This window comes from Dermacentor albipictus, chromosome 2, assembly GCF_038994185.2.
Source record: "Dermacentor albipictus isolate Rhodes 1998 colony chromosome 2, USDA_Dalb.pri_finalv2, whole genome shotgun sequence".
Taxonomy (NCBI): Eukaryota; Metazoa; Arthropoda; class Arachnida; order Ixodida; family Ixodidae; genus Dermacentor; species Dermacentor albipictus.
In genome coordinates, this window is record NC_091822.1 from 159840326 (window position 1) to 159862819 (window position 22494).

Sequence of the window (22494 nt, forward strand, 5' to 3'; positions counted from 1 at the left end):
ACAGGCCAGTTTTTTACTGATAATGGCAAAGCCTGTAGCACAATTCAAGAAAGACGGGGACGTGACAGAGACACGCGAGAGCGCAATATATATGGAAGTGGAAAGTCGGGCGAGTTGGTATACATTCATAATAGGAACAGCGCGAACAAGACGACGTTGGAGTGAAAGGACACAGGATGAGCGCTGACTGTGAGTCAGCGCTCGTCATACTTGTGCATATAACCGACGTTCCCCATTTAAGCTATATCCCGTAAGTGCAAACGTCCCGCTAACTAGCACGCGTGCTTTAGAGCGGCGGACGTTCGCCTACCGTCGGCCGCCGTGCTGTCCCTGCATGACTTGTGTTTGTGCAGGTTCGAGTTGACGAGCGGCGAGCCGCTGCGCTTGAGCCGATGGCTGTCCTTGTCCGCGGCCGCGCCCCCTCCGCCGCCTCCCGCTGGCTGCTGTAGCTGCTGCTGTTGCTGGTGCTGATGCTGCTGCAGCTGCTGCTGCTGTTTCATGTGCTTGTGGGCGAGCCTGTTGTACTGCAGGAGTACCTCCTCGGTGAGCGGCGGGCAGGGCGGGTACTTGTCGTCCGCGCTCGCGGCTCCCGCGCTGCCGTTGCGGCTGCTGCTGCTGCTGCTGGCGCGCATCTGCTGCTCCTGCGCACGCGCAACCGACACGGAGGGTCACGTGCTGCAACGCCCGGCACGAAAACAACTCCGCACTTTATGTAGCAACTCCGAATGTTCTTGCGAAAAACGACGGGTCGTCGACGTGGAACCCACAATGAATCCACAATTCATCATCATCATCATCATCATCATCATCATCATCATTATCATCAGCCTGTTTTATGTCCACTGCAGGACGAAGGTCTATCCCTGCGATCTCCAATTGCCGATGTCCTGCGCCAACCGATTCCAACTAGCGGCAGCAAATTTCTCAATTTCATCGCCCCCACCTAGTCTTCTGCCGTCCTCGACTGCGCTTCCCTTCTCTTGGTAACCATTCTGTCATTCTAATGATCCTACGGTTATCTAACCTGCGCATTGCATGACCTGCCTGCAGCTCCATTTTTCTTTCTTAATGTCAATTAGAATACCGGCTATGCCCGTTTGCTCTCTGACCCGAACTGCTCTCTTTCTGTCTCTTAACGTTATGTCTAGCATTCTTCGTGCCATCGCTCCTTGCGCTGTCCTTAACTTGTTCCCAAGCTTCTTTGTCAGTCTCCAAGTATCTGCCCCATATGTCAGCTCCGGTAAAATGCACTGATTGTACACCTTCCTTTTCAATGGTAATGGTAAGCTTCCAGTCAGGAGCTGACAATGTCTGCCGTATGCCCTCGAACCCATTTTTATTCTCCTGTGAATTTCCTTCTCATGATCAGGGTCGCCTGGGATTAACTGACCTGAATTGATTAACTTTTCATTGAAATGGAGCATGTCAGCTACGATTGCGGACACAACAGAAGCAACGAGTTTCACGTAAAAAAAAAAAACTAGTACTTTCGATGACGGCGACGACGCACTAAAGATAAAAAAGTGGAGCTCACCTTGACTGTTAGTGACTCATTTCCGGAGTCGCCCGTGGTGACCGAAGAGTGCTTGCGTTTGGAGTCCGAGCTACGGCCGCCGCCAGCGCTGCCTCCGCCGCCACTTCCGGAGCCGCTTCCGCCGCTTCCTCCTCCACTTCCGCTTCCGCTTCCACTGCCGCTCCCACTTCTGATACCGCTCATTCCGCTTCCTTCGGCGCTGGCGTAGTTGCTGTCGACCACCGCAAAGTCCGAGGCCGACTTGTCCTCGGAGGATTGCGGCGAAGCTGCATTTGGGGCATTGTCAGGGTCTCGGCATCATTCGATGGATGTTCAAAGCAACAGCAAGTGTCGGACGTGTCAGCCGGCACAGCGCTCGGGCACAAGTGCCGTTGAAAGTGCGTTCACTGAGGATCCCTGTTTGGGATAGTTCACTCTCGACTATTAATGACTTTCTAGACGGCCCAAACTATGCGGAGACGAAGTGTTGACCGCAGTGCATTTTATTTTGCCTTGGTCTATGTTGGACGTTAATTGCCATGGCCAGACTATTGGAACACGTTACTAACAGTAGTATAAATCTCAAATCCCGAACCTAAGGAACGAGGATAAGGTATAGCCAGGTAAAACGACCTCTCGCTGGTTTCAGATAAAGACGGGAAAATTTTATCGGCTGTTAAAGTTTTCGTCGTTTTGGATCCCACGTGAATACCGTTGAAATACATCGAGATCGACGTCTCCTAGGTATCTAGATCGGTTCATTAAGAAGCAGATGAAAAAGACTTCCATGCGCGGCTATTTGGGAATATTGGGTAGGGGAGAGGGCGGTTGTAAAATATAGAGGATATAATAGGATGCGCAAAACAATATAGCAAGAAACCGAACTGGTTTTGGTTTATTTTGTTTAGGTCAGAAAGCGTCATGGGTCCCAGGAATTCACAACTTTCGCAGCAATCTACAACATAGCTCCTGGAGTTACAATCTTGCGCAATTTGGTCCTGTACGTTTTGTTTCGATCGAGGTTATCTTTAAATTTTACCAAAAAAAAAATACGTGAAACGTAAAAAAAAAGCTTTCTGCTAATTCTTACCGTAACTTAGCCTTCAAATGCGAAGACAAGACCTTTATTGCGATTAGAGAGATAAATAGTATATAGTGGCACATCACTCACCTGTGGCCTTGATGGCCTCTTCGTCTCGGTTTTCGGGCGAATTTCGATCGTTGTCAATCTTCATCTCTGCAGGTTCGTCAGCCGAATTTGTCTTCGGGTTGCTTGCGAAAAACCTGCGTTCGCAAAAAAAGTCAAATGGTCACTTCCACTGCTTTTACAGATAAGGGCGCTCTTGATAATGGCGAATGAGCGTATGGCGGCAGTGACTGGTTCGCGCTGGCTGATGCGTAAAATTAGAACACCGTTGGCTCTTACTGATCAACCGACAACGACTTTCTCAACAGATAAGTACACTTGACAACAAATATATTTCCTGTAGATTGAAAGAAATTGTGTCTGTTGTTACACAGGTTGCGTGCTCTCACATGAGATGAACGCTTTTCTCGCAAAGGAGTCCCATTTTTTATAGCTACTCACCTTTCAATGTTTTCCTGGTATCTTATCTCCTGGATGTTTGGTGGGGACTCGCTAGATGGATCCGAGTCATGGAGTTCTTGGTGCGGTGAGATCTCTCCCATCACGACCGACCCTAGGTCCTGAGTTGAGAGAGGAAGAAAACGCGAAATTCTTTAATTTGTTCTTCACAGTTGCCACGCAAGAATAGGTTATTCTCAAATGAGCTCGTTCGGATGCACTGTACGATATGCGGCATACCTTTTCGCACACAGTCGCAATTAGTAGAGCAATAGTTACGGTGTCTCAAAGTTCGAGGGTATCATAGGCCGCCTCGTAGGCGGCCGGTAGATCGCATGCATATCATTTGTGTCAAAGCAATTTTTATTTTTATTTTGCTTTATAACCTGAACAACACTAAATAGGCAGCATTTTTGTGAACGACACATCAGAGAGACCCAGTATAACAGAGAGGCCGTCCATGTTTCAGATATGCGACTTCGTCATGTTGTGATGAAAACTGGTTGTTTATTGTTTCCTAACCTGCGCTGCTGCCATAAACGGCGACGCGAAGAGTCGTTCGTACATTTACATGTCGCTCTTTCTGATGCTCCTTCCCATTGTCTCCCATTAGTTACTCGGCTGGCGCCTTTTTTTTTTCGGTGTTCTGTATACGTGCTCATCATTTGGCCTTTGATATAGGCACCATTTAGGTTAGGATATATAAGGATAGGTTTGGTTAGATTCACGCATCGGAAAGGTCCACGACAAGGGCCGTCTTAGGAGCCTTTCAGGCTATCTCAAGTTGTCTGTTAATAAATCAGCACTACACACCATAACACACAACACGAAGAAAAGAAATCCAGCATGTAACTCAAAGGCACAAAACAACAGCACACATCATCACACACCGCCAACGTACAATCCTACGTTATAATACTCACGGAACATGTGCAGCCTTCAGCGGTTACGGTTACTTGTTCCTCTCCTGGGTGTATGCAGCGATGTGGGGAGAAAAAAAAGAAGGCAGAGGATAACCACGTTATATTGCAATTTGGGTGTCTGTAAACTTGCTGTAACGAGGTTCTACGGTACGAGGCGTAATATGAAGGGTATGGGAGGCGGGTAAATGTCGTTACCTTTGTCGGCTCGTTTGTGCGTCATCTCGCCGACGAGTGTGCTGACGAAAGATGCGAGCTCTTTTCGCCTCTTGTTGGATCGCTGCCGCAGGTTGTTGTTTTCTCGAGGCTTCACGGGCTGCGAGGTAACGGCGAAAATTTGTAAGCCCCCGTGCTTTGTAACTCACGTGACTTTGTAATCACGTGACTTTCTAAGAACAGCGTCGGCAACGCCCTGCATCTAGTTCTCGTTCAATAGTTTGGTGTCTCATCTGACACATATGTCCAGATTTTACGGATAAAAAAATGCCTTCTATTATGGCCTCCTCATCCTGCTCCTCGAGGACATGGATGTTTTTCATTTTCAACAATAAACCAGAAGCGACGGCGACAGAGAATATAGGGAAGCTTCATATCTGTACACAAATCAGAACAAAGAAACAGGTATACCGAGAGCAAAAAAGAGCACACGGCTGCCTCGATACTTCTTAGGTATTCGCCGCTTTGAACAACAATCTTTGCAACATAGCGTTTGAAAACTTGGCCCCGCCTTAATAGGCTTGTCCGCAGGAAGAAAATCACGCTAGCAGAGCTTGTCATTATTTTTGTCCACACATAATGCGCCGGCAGCGCCACCGCATCTTCGTGACGTCACGCGACATGCCTATAACGAATTCCGCAAGCAGCTTTTTCCACACACATTGCCCTAACTAACGTGGTTAGACTTCCCGCTAGCAGCACTGCCAAAGGTAAAGGTGGGCTCCGATTCTGACGAGCATCGTAGCCAGTCTACGTTGACAGCTAGGAAGACAGCTTCGAGCCCAGAATTTTCAAATCGGTTCTTTGATCTATATCAACGCCGAGGTAGAAATATTTCAGTGCCCCAAACCCATGATTTCAGGAAGCAAGCTTCACCGCAAACACAGACGCTCTTTCCACTTGCTCCCTCTAGCCTCAGCAAGCGAAATTCCTTCCCTGTGTTCTCCCATACCGGAGATCGAGGATCGCGTGACGCATACGTCACGGGCCCCGCCATCATTGTTTTTTTTTTCTTGATTTCTTGCTGCGCGGTGCACTTCCTCTGACGGCGTCGCGCGCGAGCTGTTGTGTTCGTCTCCCTTCGCGCAGCAAACCATTTTGCACGCTGTGCACGAGAACACCTGACTAGCGGTATAAGTCACTGCTAGGCGAATCCTGAGGCAGGCACAAACAACGTGGGAACAAGCAGACGAAACGGTTTGTGTTTGTGCTACGGTGTTTGTGCTACGGTGTTTGTGCTACGGTATTTAAAATACTGCATACGCATGTGCGAACCTCAGCTTCCTTGGTATGTGGGTCTTAACGTGCCGAAACGCAAAAGGGCTTTGAAAGACGGCATAGAATGTTGCGGACAAATTCTGACCAACTTGTTTTATTTTTGCATATATTGAAGCCATTGTAGCGCAAGGATACACGGACCAAAAAGAGGACAGGACACCACGGGCGCTACGCGGTGTCCGTCGCGTCCTGTCCTCTTATATGTCCGTGTTTTTTTGTCCGTGCGCTACAATGGCTTCAATACACATCAGCCAACTTGCCCAAGAAACTTTACTGTATTGGATTATTTACAGCGCGCGCCTGAATCTCAGTACACGAGCGTTCTTAATTTGGCACTCCCTCCAGATCAGAATCCGGTGACGGCAGCAGGGATTCGAAGATGACAGTTCGTGTTTAGGTAATGCTCAGCACGTCGTAGCCAATTGTGTCGCTTCGGGGGGTTTGGAAGGGCTATGATATTTCGCAACGCCTACACATAAGCGCGCGCGGAGATGTCAGTGCAGAGTTGTCTGGCGTACCTGGGAGAGGATGTCCTTGATCTGTTCCTGTATGAGCCTGTTGTTGTTGAGGGCTTCCCCGGTCAGAGACTGGGCCCCCGTGATGTCACCGGGCGATGGCTCTGTGAACACGTCCGGATTCCTCGGACCCCTGTTATCGTGATGATGATGATGATGAGTATTATTATTTGGTTTGCAAACACATATACAATTGAACGATAGAAACAGAAAGCATGTAAAAAAGAAAGCTGGTAACTGCCTACAGAAGGGGCACTATACCTGCCGACTCTTCGGGAAAGGTTAGACAGAAACATAGAAACGTAAGAAGGGAAGGTAAAACATGACAGAAATAACAAGGTGGCGCATCAACGAAGACTAAACTAAAACGATGACGGTGGTTTTATCAATCAGCGACCGCTCAGGGGATAGAAACAAATTTGAGGCCATTATTCACAGAACAGGATCAGTACGTTCTACGAGTACTAACTTATGTGGCCGTAAATTGTAGGCTAGAACAATGGAACTCCGAAGAGAGGTAATGACATGACAAAAGTGATACGTGGAACACGGTTGTATGGATCATTAAACAAACAAGATGGTCATACGGATTTGAGAGGAAGCGATTGCAGCTGAAGTTTCAGTCGAGATTTAAAAAGGGTGACCGCCGTAGGAAGTGGGAGAAAGGGGGGGGGGGGAGATGTAAAGGGAGGCTTAGACTTCATTTCCGCCCACTGGAGAGATCTCTGCGGCCCGTACCGAATTCTGAGTTCAGGGGTAGGTGTTCATTCTGCCATCATTAGAGTGCGGTCGCCACGGCAGGCAATCAATCTAGTGACCTTTTCCTGTGCAGCAAAACATCATGGCCACCAGGCCACGGCCGCCTTTTTTCTTCTTCCTTTCTTTTCACTCTCTATTTTTTACATGATTCATGGAAATTTTTTTGTTAATACTCTTCTTATTTAGTTATATACTTGCAATGAGTGTTTTGTTGTCTTTCTAATAGATTGGGAAAGTTTGGTCCTTCCTGTGGCCAAACATCCCACATTTGGCCGGTAATACGGAAGAGCCATTGGTGCGGGTTCGTTCGTTAAATGCCCAACGAGATTGAAGCTTTTCGAGAATAACACGGTGTTTTTCATTTTTTAGCATTTGTTCGTTTCCATGTGTCTTACTTCTGCTGCAGACGGAATGTAATCAGACAGCTATACTTACTCGACAACCCGGTGCTGCCCGACCACGAATTCCAGCTTGCGCGTCCAAGGATTAATGAAGCAGGACCAATCTGTCTCGAGTTTAATATAGCATCCATTGAGTGCCCTGAAACGATACGGCTTGCTTCTGAAAGAGTGGCCTTGCTCCTTCATCACTGCAAGAGACAAAAATCAAAAAGAAGGTTGCAAAACTGCATTCATACTGGTCGGTCGTGAACCATGTGAAGATCGCAACATAACCAAGACAAGATTGGTTGCGTTCCTGTGGAAGTCACATGGGCATGGCTCTTATCTCTGACAGGTAGCTCGTTCGTGCTCAAATTTCGCATGGAGGAGGCATAGGGGGATGTACTTTAATACCGTGTCTGTATGCGGTACTTGCCCTGGATCGTCCAGAATGAATCGAAACCTTACTCGTCGGTCTGTGGCAATGAGGGACCGAAGAAGTAATTTCTCTGAAAGGAACGGTGGCACCCTCTTTCGCCGTTACGGTGAAACGTGGCGAATGCCTCGTTTTGCCGGAACAGTTACAGTGCGTGCCACGGTTGCTATGCTGACGAAACTAACCTTATTTGTGCGTACATCAAGGACGATTAGTACTTCGGCTTCGTTCATGGCGAAACAGGCAATACTGTATCTGAGTGCTACAATATACAAATTGCACCGCGAAACGTCACGTGCACGCTTTCCCACGCCATTTCTTTTTTTTGCGCCCTTTTAATTATATTACCTTCTCTGCACTCAAAACTATGCTCGGTATGCTCGGCGGTGCCGTACTTGCTAAAAAATATCTGTGCAATGCAGCGCCTTATGCCCTGCATGACGTTTTGCACCACTGCTTGCCGACATTGCTGGTACCCCTGTAGTCGCTGTATGACAGACTCGTTCAAACGTATGCACAGTGGTGCGGCTTCTTTGCCCAACTGCTGCCAAATGCGAATGTCCGCGCTGGGCCTTTACACTCGCAGTGATATGCTACGTTACATATTGACCACAGGGATCGTCCCGGCTGTCGAGCAAACGCTTCCCTAATCTATATATCTTTTCGACCTTCAGGTAATGACGATGTCGAGAAACCACTTGAATTTTCAGCGCGCTCTTTTATGAATATAGCACCATCCTTTCGCACTTCCTTCTATGCTCAGACCAGCTGCGGTTTCCCTTGTTTCTATGGTAACGGCGTCGGGGCACCAGGCATCGCATATTGTGTGATGCTTAACTCCGCACATAAAGCTGTCACTGTACGCGTATAGTTACCGTCACTATATACTATACACGTCCTTGTACACTGGCAGAAATACACGAGCTCGCTAGGCACGTAATTCAATTACCAAAAACCGCGTAAGCGGACTGCACACTCACCCAGGTCGTAAATGTCCCTCAGCAGCTCCATGTCATCCGGACAGTAAAAATCGAACACCGAATGGCCCAGCATGTCTTGAGGCAAGTATCCCAGGTAGACTGCAGCACTGCACGCGCCCACGAAATGCGACACATTGATTAATTGATACGGTAAGAACGTTCATGTCAAACAATATGTTCGGTGACAACAGCGAGAGAGAGAGAGAGAGAGAGGAACATAACGAAGGCAGGGATGTTAACACCTGAAGAGTCTGGTTGGCTACCCTACGCTGGGGGAAGGAAGAAGGTGAAGAGAGAGAAGGAAAAGAGAGAGGGTGTAGATACGTGCCAGACAGTCACTGAGTCAAAGCCGCTCGTGCAAACCAGACGTTCTCAGAAGGTACAAAAGCGCCTTCACTGCCTTCCGAACCGACGATCAGCGGGGACGGTGCTCTAGTACTGTTCTTTCACTCAGAGGACGATCATCGAGTTTCCTCAATGTCTTGTAACAAAGATTGTCTCTGTGCTTGAAATTGAGGACAACAGCGACAACAGAAGTATTGTGCCCAAGCTGTGCCAACAAAGGCTCACTGCACAGGCCGTGTCTACCTGTGCGCTCCAAACCACAGTTCCGGAGCGGCGCTGGTAATCAAAAGAATCTCGCCTCCACCCAGCGCATCACGGCAATCAGTGAAGGTCCGTATTTTCTGACAGATCTATGCAAATTATCTTTAAATCGAGCAGCCGTTTGTTTACCATGGCGTTTCTAGGTTGCCACCGACTATTAAACGCGTTATAAAAATCCTGAAGGATTTCTCTCATCCATCTTTAAATGTTCGTTTCTTGTTATCTCAACTTTTTTTTTTTTTTTGCTGGGGATCCTAGGATGCATTTTTAGGATATTGTATATTTGATGAAAACGTATCAGAATGTATTGCATTACCGTTGTCTTGATTGTTGCCCGTAGCTTAGCCGGCAAAAAAGAAAAGTAATATTCTCCTCAATAATGGAGGTTTACTAAAACAGGTAGTGTTACACAGGGTACACCACCTCATGCAACTGTGTTTCTTGCCTTCAAAACCAACAAATAAGATATTGCGAGATTACCATTATTGATTCTAATGAGATTGTGGATCTCATCCACAATGAAGGAGCTGGTACGTAGAAACCACTTAAGGGGGCAGTTACCAGCTCCTAAAGGCCTCATTTCCTTCCACTTTTTCCGTGCCTATGATTTCTTTTCATGTTCGTGAACTTAATGACAATAAATGTGATGGCTTTCCCCACAACCCCTGCTCTGTAACTGCTCTAGCAGTCTCACCTGAGATCAACGTGGCTGTAATGGCAGGATGCAGTATGGCGTGTGGAAAAGCAGGTCATGGCGGGAGTTTCCGCGGGCACTGTAAAAGCAAGGACATGTTTTTTTCTATTAGCCATTATTGTTCCTTCGTTCGTACTTCGCACCAAGATCGTGTTTAGCCATATATATCGTAAAGAAAAGCATTCGGCCTTGGCATTTTCGTTTCGTTCGCGTGACGAAAATTTAATAAGACATAAAGGTTGTAGGACTAGGCGTCTCGAGGCACTAGCAATAACAGCTTCGTTCCAGCGGTAGTGGGTTCACAGCACACGACAGTTCACCATTTCAAGGGCACGCTGGCGGACTTGTGCTTATGAGACAGATCCTACACGCCTTGATAAAGCCTCTTGTGTTTGTAGCAACGCGAAATTGTGGCGCCACCTGGTATGCACTTGGGGAATGACAACTGTTGCCCCCGAGACTTTAGTACACACCTTCGCGGTGCTTTTTTTTTGCCGTTTTTAAATTTTGTGCGAATATATATATATATATAGATATATATATATATATATATATATATATATATATATATATATATATATATATATATATATATATATATATATATATATATATATATATATATATATATATATATATATATATATAGTGTGTGTGTGTGTGCGATACGCAGGGCACTTCAGGCAACACACGAGCCCGTGAAAACGCTGGTAAGATTTGGCATTACGGTGGCACATGACACATTATAGGCGTCAGACTAGGGGCCTCCCGAACCAGTGCGAACAATAGGTATAAGTTCCTATAACAAGTAAAATCACCGTAGTCTGTGAACACGGCCATCGTCAAAAGGGCTTTCACGATACAAAAGCGGACTTCTGTCGCCATCTGCCAGTAGTTAAACAAAATATTTAAAAGATACGGCAGCAGAACTAGGTTTTTGCGGTAGATGGTAACGGCCCACATGTTACAGAATCAATAATAAGCGCGGAAGAAAAGTAAAAATAGCATGCTCCTCATCAGCCGCCATGCAGTTTAAGAGGGATGCTTATATTGCCGATCCTATTCTATCTATACCTATCCAGTTGGTCGAACTAGATTTGCCTATTGTCAAGTGGGCAGACAATGGCGGTTTTCGTTTATTGTTGGGCGAACCAAAAAGAAACAGATGCCCGAGGCCTCCCTTTTTTTTTCGTGGTACAATATCAAAACACGATATTAGTGGGAACAGATCATCACTAAGCGCAATTAATGTTTTGAAATCTTAAATAACAGATACGTAGGTTGGTGCGAGCATGCTAACGGATTCCTGCCACCCACTTTCTAATAAAAACGGGAGTGCGCGCCACTTCTTGATGTGTTCTTGCGAAAAACAGCACGCTCGCGTATTTAGCTTCATCTACAGCAGCACCATTATTCCTCTGTGGAGCACACTTGCCCTTATTGGGCTGCTGCAAGCCAGTCATGCAAGCGATAGGGCATATCTTACAACTGAACGCCCCTCAACCTCACATAAGCGGAGCAATTCAAATAAAGCCATCTCAAAAGGGAGGAGAAAGAAACGCGTTAATTTTCTTTGCGCCTTCCTGCTACTTCTCATGGTGCTCAGGTACAGCGCAAATGCTAGACGCAGAACACAGCTACACTCGACGAAGGCAAGCGTTGCCCAATCAACGCGGTTCAATGGGCCAAATCCGCTACGCTTTCAGTTACTCTCAGGTGAGTAACGATTTCTTCAGGTCGTGAAATGTCCTTCGCTTTGCGGCTTTCCGGAGTTCTCATTCGTCATAGATGTACCCATTACACGCAGGGTAAGCATACATACTTTATCGATATATGCGATAAGCAGTAATTCCAACAAACTGAGTCGGTAGCCACGCAGCAACACACGTAACCTCGGGGTCCACCCACTGCCTCATCGTTTGCCCACCCACTGGCAACTTGCCCACCCACTGGCAACTTGCCCACCCTCTGCCAATTTGCCCACCCACTGCCAACTTGCCCACCCACTGCCAACTTGCCCACCCACTGCCAACTTGCCCACCCACTGCCAACTGCCCACCCACTGGCAACTTGCCCACCCACTGCCACCTGCCCACCCACTGCCAACTTGCCCACCAACTGCCAACTGGGCCAGCCACAGCCGATCGACTCACCCCTGTAGGCCGTCTTTATGGCGACCGTGGTGACGACGAGGCACATGGCGGTGGAGGCGTTCTCGACGCTGACGTCGTCCCCGTTGGCGGCGTCCTTGATGTAAACGGACATCTGGAAGGGCCTGTACTGCACCTTCTTGTCCGAGATGCCGTAGCCGAATTTCAGGCTCTGGTATTGCCTGCTCGGTTCGATGTGGTCGCAAGTTGTTACCGAGGAAGTGGCGAGAAGAGAGAAGCAGAGGAAGTAAACACCGTTCTGGCAACGATGTAGAGAGTAAGGGGCCACGGCGCAACGCTCCACGAGGGAGCGCCAGTGCACGCTTCACCGACGGTGCTCAGACCGCGGCACATGCAGCGAAAAAACAAAAACAAAAAAACGACACGCCGGTTTGTCTGTGTGCGCGGTGTCGTGTATCGGCAAATGCTTCTCTTTCTTTTTTTCTTCTTCTTCATTTTGGTACCTCTGCGTGAAGGTCTGTCCTGGTACAATAGCTTTTGGCAGTTTACAGTGTGTATGATAAGCTTCTAGTACGCTGCTGTGACTTCTTTGAGACTTGTCGCTCTGTCGGTAAGGTATACACTCTGTCGCTCCAGGAAAGTCTAACGAGTCTATTTTCTTCGGACTATCGTGGTCTATTGTGACTTTCAAGTCAGGTTGTCTTCAGTAAAAGTGTTGGGCCATAAATCCATAGCTCGTCTACAAACATTCTACAAGAAAATTTTTACTGAACATAATACAATATTTTTTTTACACCGTCCGACTGTGTTCTCGGATAGTGGTTGCGACAACGTCATAAAAATGGCTATGGCTGGCGCGGGACGAATAGGTAAATTTGAAAGCAGGAACACAGCTTGAACGGTCTAGGAGGACGCTTGAGTGCCATGGAGAGACCTTATCCTTAACTGTACCTAAACATGTTAACGCAAAAAAATATATATATAAACTGCCAAAGAGACGGGTTCTTATGTTCCAAAAGCTATATGTGTATGTACCGTGCACTTTAAAACAAAACGCTGATGGTATCGTGTACGACAAGGTATACGAGCAAGGTTGTGCTCTAAATAGGGTGCGCAACCATTATAATGCAGGTAATAAATGTAGGGATGAAGATAAGGGAACGTAAGCTGACCTTTCCCAGCGAAGCACGCCGCATTACGCCCCCCTTAAGCAAGGATAGGGAAAATTAAAGAAAAACGAACTGAATTTAAACGAATAATTAATAGTGCATAACTCTCTTCTGCCGTAAGCATACCATGGGATCATGCTGTTTTGTTCGTGCCAGCGCAAAACTTAATGCTACTTTTTCAGATAATCACAATCTGGAAGCTAGTGTGCATAGTACGTAGCTTTTAGGGCTCAAAAGAGCAAACATATCGATCTGGCATCGCAGGGAATATCAAACCAACAGTCAGGTCCAATGGCCCATTACATGACCAGGTATCTTCTGTAGGCATAGATTGTAATTAGGGCGCTAACCTGCGAATACTGAATGAAATTTACATGACTTTCTCTGCTGTTGACTTCTCACGCTGTTACTTAAACATCGCTTGGTTTGTCACACTTTTGATCACTACTTCTCTGTCTTTACGTTTCGTTCTCGTTCATGTATCGAGGCGACACCGGCAGTGTTCCGAGGGTAACTGCGAAGTACATCGCTCGCGAGGAAAGGTCAAGCATATCCACGCGCGACGCATCATTACCTGAATCTGCATAGGAAGGTGCTCTGGCTTCGGTTGTGGCAAATACCTCGAGAAGGGGAAAGGAGGAAGAAAGAGAGAGAAAGAAAGAACCTGTTAGCACATCGCTCGCAGGTCGTCGCCAGGCTCTGGCTTGGGAATCGGCCGAGCGGCACGGCAAGGTTAAGGTATAACGTGTGGAGAAGCCGCAGTGGCGGCTCTGCGAACTGCCCATACCTTTGGCGTCCTCATTGAACCAAGAGTTGAGGCCATGACTTAGGTGATTGGCGAAGGTGATGCGGTCCCGGGGGTACAGGAAATTCATTATGCATTGACCGAGGAGCATATCCTGTGTAAGCAGCGCAGGGGAAAAAGGAAAGAAAGCCGCGAACAAAAGTCAGTTGAAACGTTGCTCTCAGGAAGGTGAAATGCGACAATGAATGTTCATAAAAGTCATTCGGGCGATTTCGACAAGGCTGTCTGCATTGCAGGGATATAATTTAGCATGAGAAAAATAAAAGCAACATCGACAGACGGAGGCCTCAAGAGACCACTTGAGACTATCACAAAGTGGATGGCGCACACTCTCCACGACACTTAATGGGCAGCGGGGGTTAAAAGCTGGAACCAGGGTGGTCCATGGGTTGAAATTGCTAAGGCCGAAGCGGGCCTAGAAGTGTTCGCCTACCAGATCGGCTGCACGCTATAGCGGACAGTCGAACTTATACAACCCCTCGGACGCGGAGATGAGCCATCGATACGCGGACCACCGGAGGTCCCAGCTTCGGTGCTTCCGTATTCCCTTTGGTGTCCTGCACCCGTTGTTTACGCTTATAGAGCCCTTTCGCAAGTTCTCACTTCCCTTCAATGCAATACACTATGTGTGCTTTACCGCAATACATAACTGTATTTCGCAGAAGCCATTATAGAACGCAATATAGAACGTCCTATTACGCTTCATAAGGAAGAGGACTGGCAAATGGATTACACACTTTAAGTGCGCGCGAAGTAGATGGCATTAGACAGGATACACGATGAACAGCGCACTTGTGATTTACCTTTGAATAGCCAAGGTGAGAGGTGATTGAGCCAGATACGTAGATGATTGTTCCGTCTTGTAGAGACACCGCAATAGCAAATCCTTCCTGAAAGCGATGCACCCGTAAGTAAACGTCTACGCGTCGGTAAGGCAACCTTAACAAACCACTGTACAGAAATAAACTGCGGCGAGAAAGAAAAGTTATTAATAAAGATGCCGAGCTAGGAAGAAAGATGACGTTACCTATCTATTGCAAGATGGCGAACGTGATGAATGGGCAAACCTGAACCCGAAGCCGCATGGCTCTGTTAAAAAAACTTCAGATGTTGATATTACCTGCTTTTTTTATGCAGCGAAGTTCGGCAACCAAGTACATTGCTGTGTTGGTGTGTTCACAAACAAAGGTTATAACCTTCTTTCGTCGACTACGACATTCGCTATAGGGGCATCATACGCTTTTGCAGTGGGTATCAATAACTCCTATTGCCAGCCAGCCATTGCTTTAATGCCAAAATGGAAGCATGAGCTTGCTTGTATACTGCTTCAAATTTCCAGGCCAGCTTGTCAGTCTGACTTTGTAGTGGTGTCCTTACTCTCCGTCAATTTTGCAAAACAAACTTTTGTTTGGTGAGTCAACCAGCAAGCGAATTCTTCATGTTATTCCTACAGACCATTATATTCGCTCCTATCACGTTTCTCTAAAGCTGGCAGTTATACCAGTGTTTCTCAGACGTTTTTCTGATTGCTCTTATGAAAAAACGTTCACTGGCAGTGCAGATTCGGGACGAATGTCAAGAGAAAAACAAATTTACATTTTGGTATCTACACAGATCCCTCGCTCACAACGAGTCCGTCGTCGCAAGATTCATTAACACATGATCAAGCCGTTTGACGGAACACCGTCTGGTCAGGCAGGAGCGTCATTGGTAGAACAGGTCTCTAATATCAACCTCAAGAAACAGCAGTTTAAGAGATTGTGTCTGGGAACTTGCACAGATCCCTTGTTCAGAATGAGCCAAAATGCTGGTCAGGTTGCTGTTGTGCGCAAAATGAGTAACCCACCGGTTGCACAGAGATAGTGAAGACGAAAACAATATAGAAACAGTACAACGCCAAGATGAGAACTTACCCCATTTTTGACGCAACTTTCGTTCTTCAAGTGTTTGAATGCACTGGACCGAATGTGGGGCTTTTTGCTGGCATTGGAAGTATCGTCAGCGTGATCTGAACGGGAAACGTACACAAAGACAAAAAATATTTACCTGAGTGCAAATGCCTGGCACTACGTTCCTGCTCATCACGGGGCGAAACAGCCTCATAGTCTAGCATGCGAACCTGCTATTTTACCGCCATAGCGCTTCTCTGCTGTGATCCGAGGTAAAGAGAAAAGCCCGCTTGATGAAATGGAAGAGTTTGTTTTGCAACATGTCTTGACATACAACTTCCCTCTAAGAAAAGCCACTCAGTATACCATACAAAACTTTACAAACCTTCACATCTAGATCAAAAGGATGCGCTACAACCAAAGTTTGTTGATTTGGGGTAGTTAGACAGAAACATACTTAGATGTTCATGCTTGGGGGTCATTTAGAAAAGTACTGATATAATTTCTGTTTTAAATAGCAGTCGACAGCCTAAACAGTCGATACATTTACAAAAAGGGAGGGTTTCCTGTCAACGTGGATGAACTAGCACCCGACACAAAGTACATCATGTTTGAGCCTCTCGAGCGACTAGAGTAATACCCTGCGCTATTTCGTACGCAAAGCAATGTCGAAATGTAACAATGCGGCTCAAACTGAATTCGTTCTTGGGGATCTTCTCCACGTACATGAAATTAATGTCGCGACAAACTAATATTGCTATGGATTGAAGTTCATCCCAGTGCGTTCATTCTACTTCGCTACTTCGTGTACTACTCACAAAACAAGACAAAAAGTTCACACAGACTCTGTGGGCCCGAGACAATAACTGTGCTGAAACTTTCGCTTCCACATCAAGAAACGTCGTGGAATGATAATAGGCACAATATTTAAATGAGTATAATTGCTTTACACACTTGCTGACTTACTTTTGTTACTATCGTTAGGAAGTTCTCTTGTCTGGATAATGCTGCTCAGAGCCTTGAGGCACTGCATGAAGCTAACTTGCATGTTAAGAGCAACTTGTAACTTCTATGACAATCAGCTGTGCGTCTTTGAAGAGGTCGAAGTAAGCCGCACGTGCCTCACCACGCTACTGCACAGGTTGCATTAACTCTAATTTCTATAAACCTCACAATGATTAAGCATGGAAGTGCGCAAATTCTATCTTTCTATCTCTTGGGCAAGTTAGAGAGCAAGTCCTCGCTTTTGATACCCATGGCAATCCTTTTGAAACAAGAAGGATTCTGGCTGGCAGCGAATATGCTAGCGAGCGAGCCAGACCCCAGAAGAAACTACGTCAAGACAAACCCTCCGCCGACGATGTAGACACCCTGACGTGACGTCACGTGCCCTCTTTCTCTAATTCCGCGCGTCTTTCTCGCGGCTTCTTGAGCCAACTTTCTGGGCGAGACGCGCGAACGCTGAAATCGACACTTAGAGCGCCGTTGATATTCTTTGTTACTTTCTTGCTCGGCACTTCGTTTGCTTCTCCGTTCTCGCACTCTCTTTCTAGCTCTCTCTTTTTCGCAATAGAGCAGGTGTGCTGCCCCATCTGTCACGTGTCGAGAGACCGTGACGTCACCTGAAGGAGCACGCACTTTTTTTTTCTCTTTTTGCTTCGCATTTTCTTTGCACAGTCGGTGAGGCAGTAGATTATCGTCGACCACCACAGCGGCCGGGTCAGATTTCCCGACAGCTCGTGACGTCACATTCAAACGGTACCCGTGCGATTGCGAATGCCAGGTGGTTACAAGGAGAGAGAGCCCACTGCTTCCAAGGTTTCCCCTAAGGTTTCATCATCGTGTAAACGAGCTGCTCCTCGTGCATAAGTAGGCACGATTGGGAAATAAGGCAAGTAGATGACGTTGACGCAGTGCGTCAGGTGCTGATGACAAGACTGTATGGCAAAATAAAGCAGATCTTAAGAGGAGCGCAGCCATTGGAACTACTAAAGTTTAATAATAAATTATGAACCATTTACCAGCCGATTAGGTTTCGGTTTCTTACTGCTGTCGCAAGTTTGGAGTCGGGCTGGTCAATAAACACTTGCTCATGTTTACTTTACATGTCACAGGTCGAGGACAACGCATCCCTCCCTTTCTTTCTTTTTTTCCTTAAATGAAGGCTTCCTTCGCAAGCAGGAAGTCCTTACAGGCAAAGCACGCTTTACAGGATCGTTTTTAATTTGTTTATTATGATTAATATCTCCTTTTTTTTTCTTTTGAGCACGAGGAAGCGCCGAATTTGGTTCCAAGAAGTGGTATTGTGATTTGGCTGTGTTGAGTTGAATGCTACATACATGCTTACGTTTGCATAATTCAGAGCTAAGAGAGAGAAATAGTGCAACTGATGTTTCTCGCCGCCATGGCTTCTCTCAGCAAAGTTAATTTTCCTCTTTTGAAGTGGGCCTTTTTTTGTTTTTGCAAACTCTAAAATTTATAGGCAGTACAAACTTAAATGTTGTGTTTACGGAACAGTTAAAACCACGAAATTTGATCCCCGAGAGTAACATGCGATATACTTGGGCGTTTCAGCATGCATCAGGTTTCTGTCAGTCTGGTGGTCTCTTAAAGATAGTTTCAAGACAGCATCATTTAGCTTGTTGGTAGAAGCTCTAAGGGTAAATGGCTAGTATTCTGTCCTGCACTCTTTTCGGATGCTTATCTTTTTATTGCATTGCTTTTCTGTTTAAGTAAACATCTGCTTTGCCACAATTTGATATCAATTTCCCCCTGCCACAGTATCAAGGCCAGAGCCGAGATGGTGGTCCCTGCAAACTACTACTAATTTTCACACTTACCATAGTAATTCCTTTGAAATATTTAGGCACTTTCGCATCTTAAGGACAGCAGACGCCCTGTCACATTAAGCAATAACAATAGCTGTCCTAAATTTATTTTGTTTTATTTTTTGTTATTTTTCGTCAGCTTCGTGGGTGTTATCGATCAGAACAAAATTTACGGGAGCAATTAACGGCTTAACAGGTAGGCTGTGCGTTTTGGCGAGCTGGTAATCGAGCAATGCGAAAGTGTGCAACCCGCGAAGAACAAAATTTTGTATCCCCTTTTTGTTGTCTTCGTCTTGTGTGTGCGCTAAAAGCTTTCTTAATTTATGGGTAACTACAGAACTGCTTGTTGGCCTAGTTAGTGCTTGCTAAAAGACGTGTTTTTTTGCCGCAATTTAACACTCACAAACGGAAGACACATAAAGAGAACACGGCCGCCCGTGTTGTCTTTATGTGACTTCCTTTTGGGTGTGTTTAACTGCGGCAAAAACATGTCCTATGGGTAACTGTAGCGGCCAGGCGCACTGGTGTACAGTTCTACCATGGTGTCACATGCCAGTTGATCAGGCGATTGATTGATTGATTGATTGATTGATTGATTGATTGATTGATTGATTGATTGATTGATTGATTGATTGATTGATTGATTGATTGATTGATTGATTGACGATGCGACGCAAGAAAGACCTGTAAGAAGAGCAGAAAGTTGACAGGTTTAAGTGCCGCTCGCGATACCAATTTCAAGTGTGAATGCGCGCCAAACCACTTGTCTACCTGTTTAAACATGATTGATTGATTGATTGATTGATTGATTGATTGATTGATTGATTGATTGATTGATTGATTGATTGATTGATTGATTGATTGATTGATTGATTGATTGATTGATTGATTGATTGATTGATTGATTGATTGATTGATTGAAGCGAGTGGCGTCTTACCGCGCAGGCACTGCACGTAGCAGATGAGCGGGTTGAGCTCCCTTAGCTGGTCGGCGTACACGTCGGGCATCAGCGACTTCATGTTCCGCTCGCTGGGAGCGGCGGCGGCGGAGGGTGGCGCGGCCCCACCGAGGAGGACGGCTTCGCCCGCTGGCGCCCGGTCCTCCCGGGCCGGCTCCTCCGTGGACGTCGCGATAATCGCGCGGGCCGCTTACAGCGTTTGGGGCTCACGCCGGGTGCAGGCTCAACACTGCGAGCGACCACGACGATGGGCGTGGTCAGCTGTGCCGACACCGCTTAACACGGTGCATGCAGTAATCCGCGCTGCTCGTACGCTCGTTTCAACCTCTAACAGCGTTGATGTTAAAACACATTAAGAGTCCGAGTCGTCTTTTCTGGTTGGAAACACTGGCTGTCGAAGTATGTCGAGGTATTGTAAGCGCTGGCAGGTCCACAATCGAGCCAGTGATGACGGGTCGGATTGAGTTAACCGCAAGAAACACGTAAATAAATTTGGCTCCACCACAACCATAGGAGGGAAGCCTGATTTTCTGTTTGTCTTGTGTCTTCCGAATTTATAGCAGCGCACTGCGATCTGCGAGACAGATTACCCTCGCTCGCACTGTGCGCCTTGACGAGGGTGGTCACGTGAATCGGGATGATGCAAATGAGAAAAAAATATGAAATCGCAATCACCTTGCCGGAACCGACGGCCAACTCGAGATGCATCTGTCGGGCTTGAGGGGGGATGCCACGGCCAACCACATTATGCTCCTCATGTGAACTCCAGCGAATCGGCTTGAGTCAGCCGCCAGATCCAGCAATGTCATTACGAGCAGCCTTTTCAAACGCGTACATTAACGCGATTGTAGCCATCCATCTTTGCGAAATACGTGGTATAGGGAGGCCCGCCGTGAAATCATAACCACAACAAAACACTACGCTTCACTATTTCGAGGACGTGCGTTGACCTTGCCGGTGGCACAATACACAACCGCGCCAAAAAAAAAGATAATCTTGCACAATCCAGCGGGATGCCTCTGAAGCATCGGGAGAAATCGGTGTAGCAAAACGTTACTCTGTTTCCTGTTCATTGCTTCTTCTTTCTTCAATCATTCTCTGAGCTAGTAACAAATAGTTGCAATATTGCGTTGCGAACCAAACAATAGATATCAGTGGCTAGATATCGACGGCTTACAGTATCCGAAAGCACACCCTTCGTCGTTGTAACGCCCGTAGACTACAGGGTCAAAAAATTTCAGTGTGGAGGCTTAATATACCTCGAATACTCTCCGTTTGATGAAGCAAGGAATACCAAGGCATCACGCGCTTCAAGAGTCGATTACCTTGAAATGAAAAAGAAGAAAGAATGCATGAAAATTCGGCAGCCACACTTAAGGCTGCTTACGTGCGGGAATGGGAAAGCATTATAGTCCCTTGGGTGCAATGTTTTTATTTTACACTAACTTTATGCCCTCATGACGTGGCGCCACCTCATCCCCATTGGCTGCGCCATCACGTGTCCAGTGACGCACGCACTGACGGCAGGCGGGATTAAGAGAAGGAGGGGAAAGTAAAGAAGAGTCCAGCGCTGTGTCACAGATGGTTGATAAACCCTTACTAACAGACGCGTTGTGAACCCTTTCTTGCGTAGGGTAGGCAACCGAACGAGTGCCTGATTGACCTCCCTGTCGTTTCTGTGTCTTTCTCTCGGCCGTGAAGATAGTAGAACAATAAAGAATATTCGATAGTTAAGTATGGAATAACCTTGAGACATATATATACAACGCGTTGTCAGACAGTTCGCAAAGTTTCTATCAATATATATATATATATATATATATATATATATATATATATATATATATATATATTTATATGCACTTTGATATATATATCAAAACGTTTATTTAAAAGAAAAAAAAATGCAGAAAGCGAGTGGGTGGAGCCCCTAGTCCAGGGCCCCACTGTCTTGAGCGGTCCGCCGTGCTTGGTCGAGAAGCGCTAGTTGCATCTCCCGATCCTCGCTGGCGAGCCAAGTCTCCCACTGCTCCCTTCCGGAAAGTTTGCCGGCTAATTTTGGTGTATTAATTTTGGGTGGCCTGTTCTGGCAGTCCCACGTAATGTGGGCGAGAGTTGGCCGGCCTCCGCACCAAGGACAGCGAGCGCTGTACAGCGTTGGGTGAATGGCATTTTTCAAATAAAGGTTTGGAAATGTGTGCGTCTGTATTCGGCGCCAGTCATAAGAGTCCTGCCTGGATAGGTCAGGGTGTGGTGGACTGTACTTTCTTCGCTCGCGCCGCTGGTGCTCAAGGATGTCTCGTGGTAAAAAGGGGTTTTCGTCAGAGTGGTCGGCCGCTCGGTTGACAAAAGCACGAGCTGCGCCGTCCGCTCTCTCATTGCCCTCGAGTCCTGCGTGACCCGGGCACCAGATGATCATGTGTTTCTGCGTTAGGTTGGATCCTAATAGGTGAGTGGTGCTGTGTGGTAGCCTCCCGGTGAGGAATAGTCTACATGCGACTTGGGAATCTGTAAGAGTTATCGATGATTGTCCCAGAGCGTCCTTAGTTTGATAGAAACTGTGTGAACTGTTTGACAACGCGTTGTACCTTTTTCTCAACAAACTGTGTGTGTCAATGCTTAATGTTCTGTCTTGGGGCGTAAGTTGAATGCATCATGCTTTGCAATATGCTTGTTCGAGCACATATGTAAGTATTTAAAGTATTTAAAGTGCAGCTCTTAGGCGCCGGTTCCTGCTGCGAGCGTCAGCGTTGACCCACGTAACCGAGCGAACGAGAAGAGCGAAGGATGAACGAGTAAATGCGGAGTGCAGGGGAAGGACGGTGAGAGCGAGAAGAGCGCGAGGAGGAAA

General features: G+C 46.7%; 1 protein-coding gene across 2 annotated transcripts in view; it reads right to left on the bottom strand.

The window, feature by feature from the left end:
* Positions 1-22494, bottom strand: part of LOC139056181 (period circadian protein-like) — a 40997-nt gene that overhangs the window by 11571 nt on the left and 6932 nt on the right. The window contains exons 2-17 of one of the 2 annotated variants that reach the window (XM_070534192.1): positions 19623-19872; positions 15881-15975; positions 14771-14857; positions 13950-14061; positions 13737-13782; positions 12036-12214; positions 9883-9961; positions 8583-8689; positions 7222-7375; positions 6031-6160; positions 4217-4334; positions 4022-4065; positions 3102-3220; positions 2685-2797; positions 1535-1800; positions 311-641 (exon numbers count right to left, since the gene is read on the bottom strand). In XM_070534192.1, coding sequence (XP_070390293.1) covers positions 311-641; positions 1535-1800; positions 2685-2797; positions 3102-3220; positions 4022-4065; positions 4217-4334; positions 6031-6160; positions 7222-7375; positions 8583-8689; positions 9883-9961; positions 12036-12214; positions 13737-13782; positions 13950-14061; positions 14771-14857; positions 15881-15975; positions 19623-19704 — 2062 coding nt within the window. In that variant the 5' untranslated portion in view covers positions 19705-19872. The remainder of the gene's footprint in view (positions 1-310; positions 642-1534; positions 1801-2684; positions 2798-3101; positions 3221-4021; positions 4066-4216; positions 4335-6030; positions 6161-7221; positions 7376-8582; positions 8690-9882; positions 9962-12035; positions 12215-13736; positions 13783-13949; positions 14062-14770; positions 14858-15880; positions 15976-19622; positions 19873-22494) is intronic. The other variant, XM_070534191.1, reaches the window with a different exon arrangement.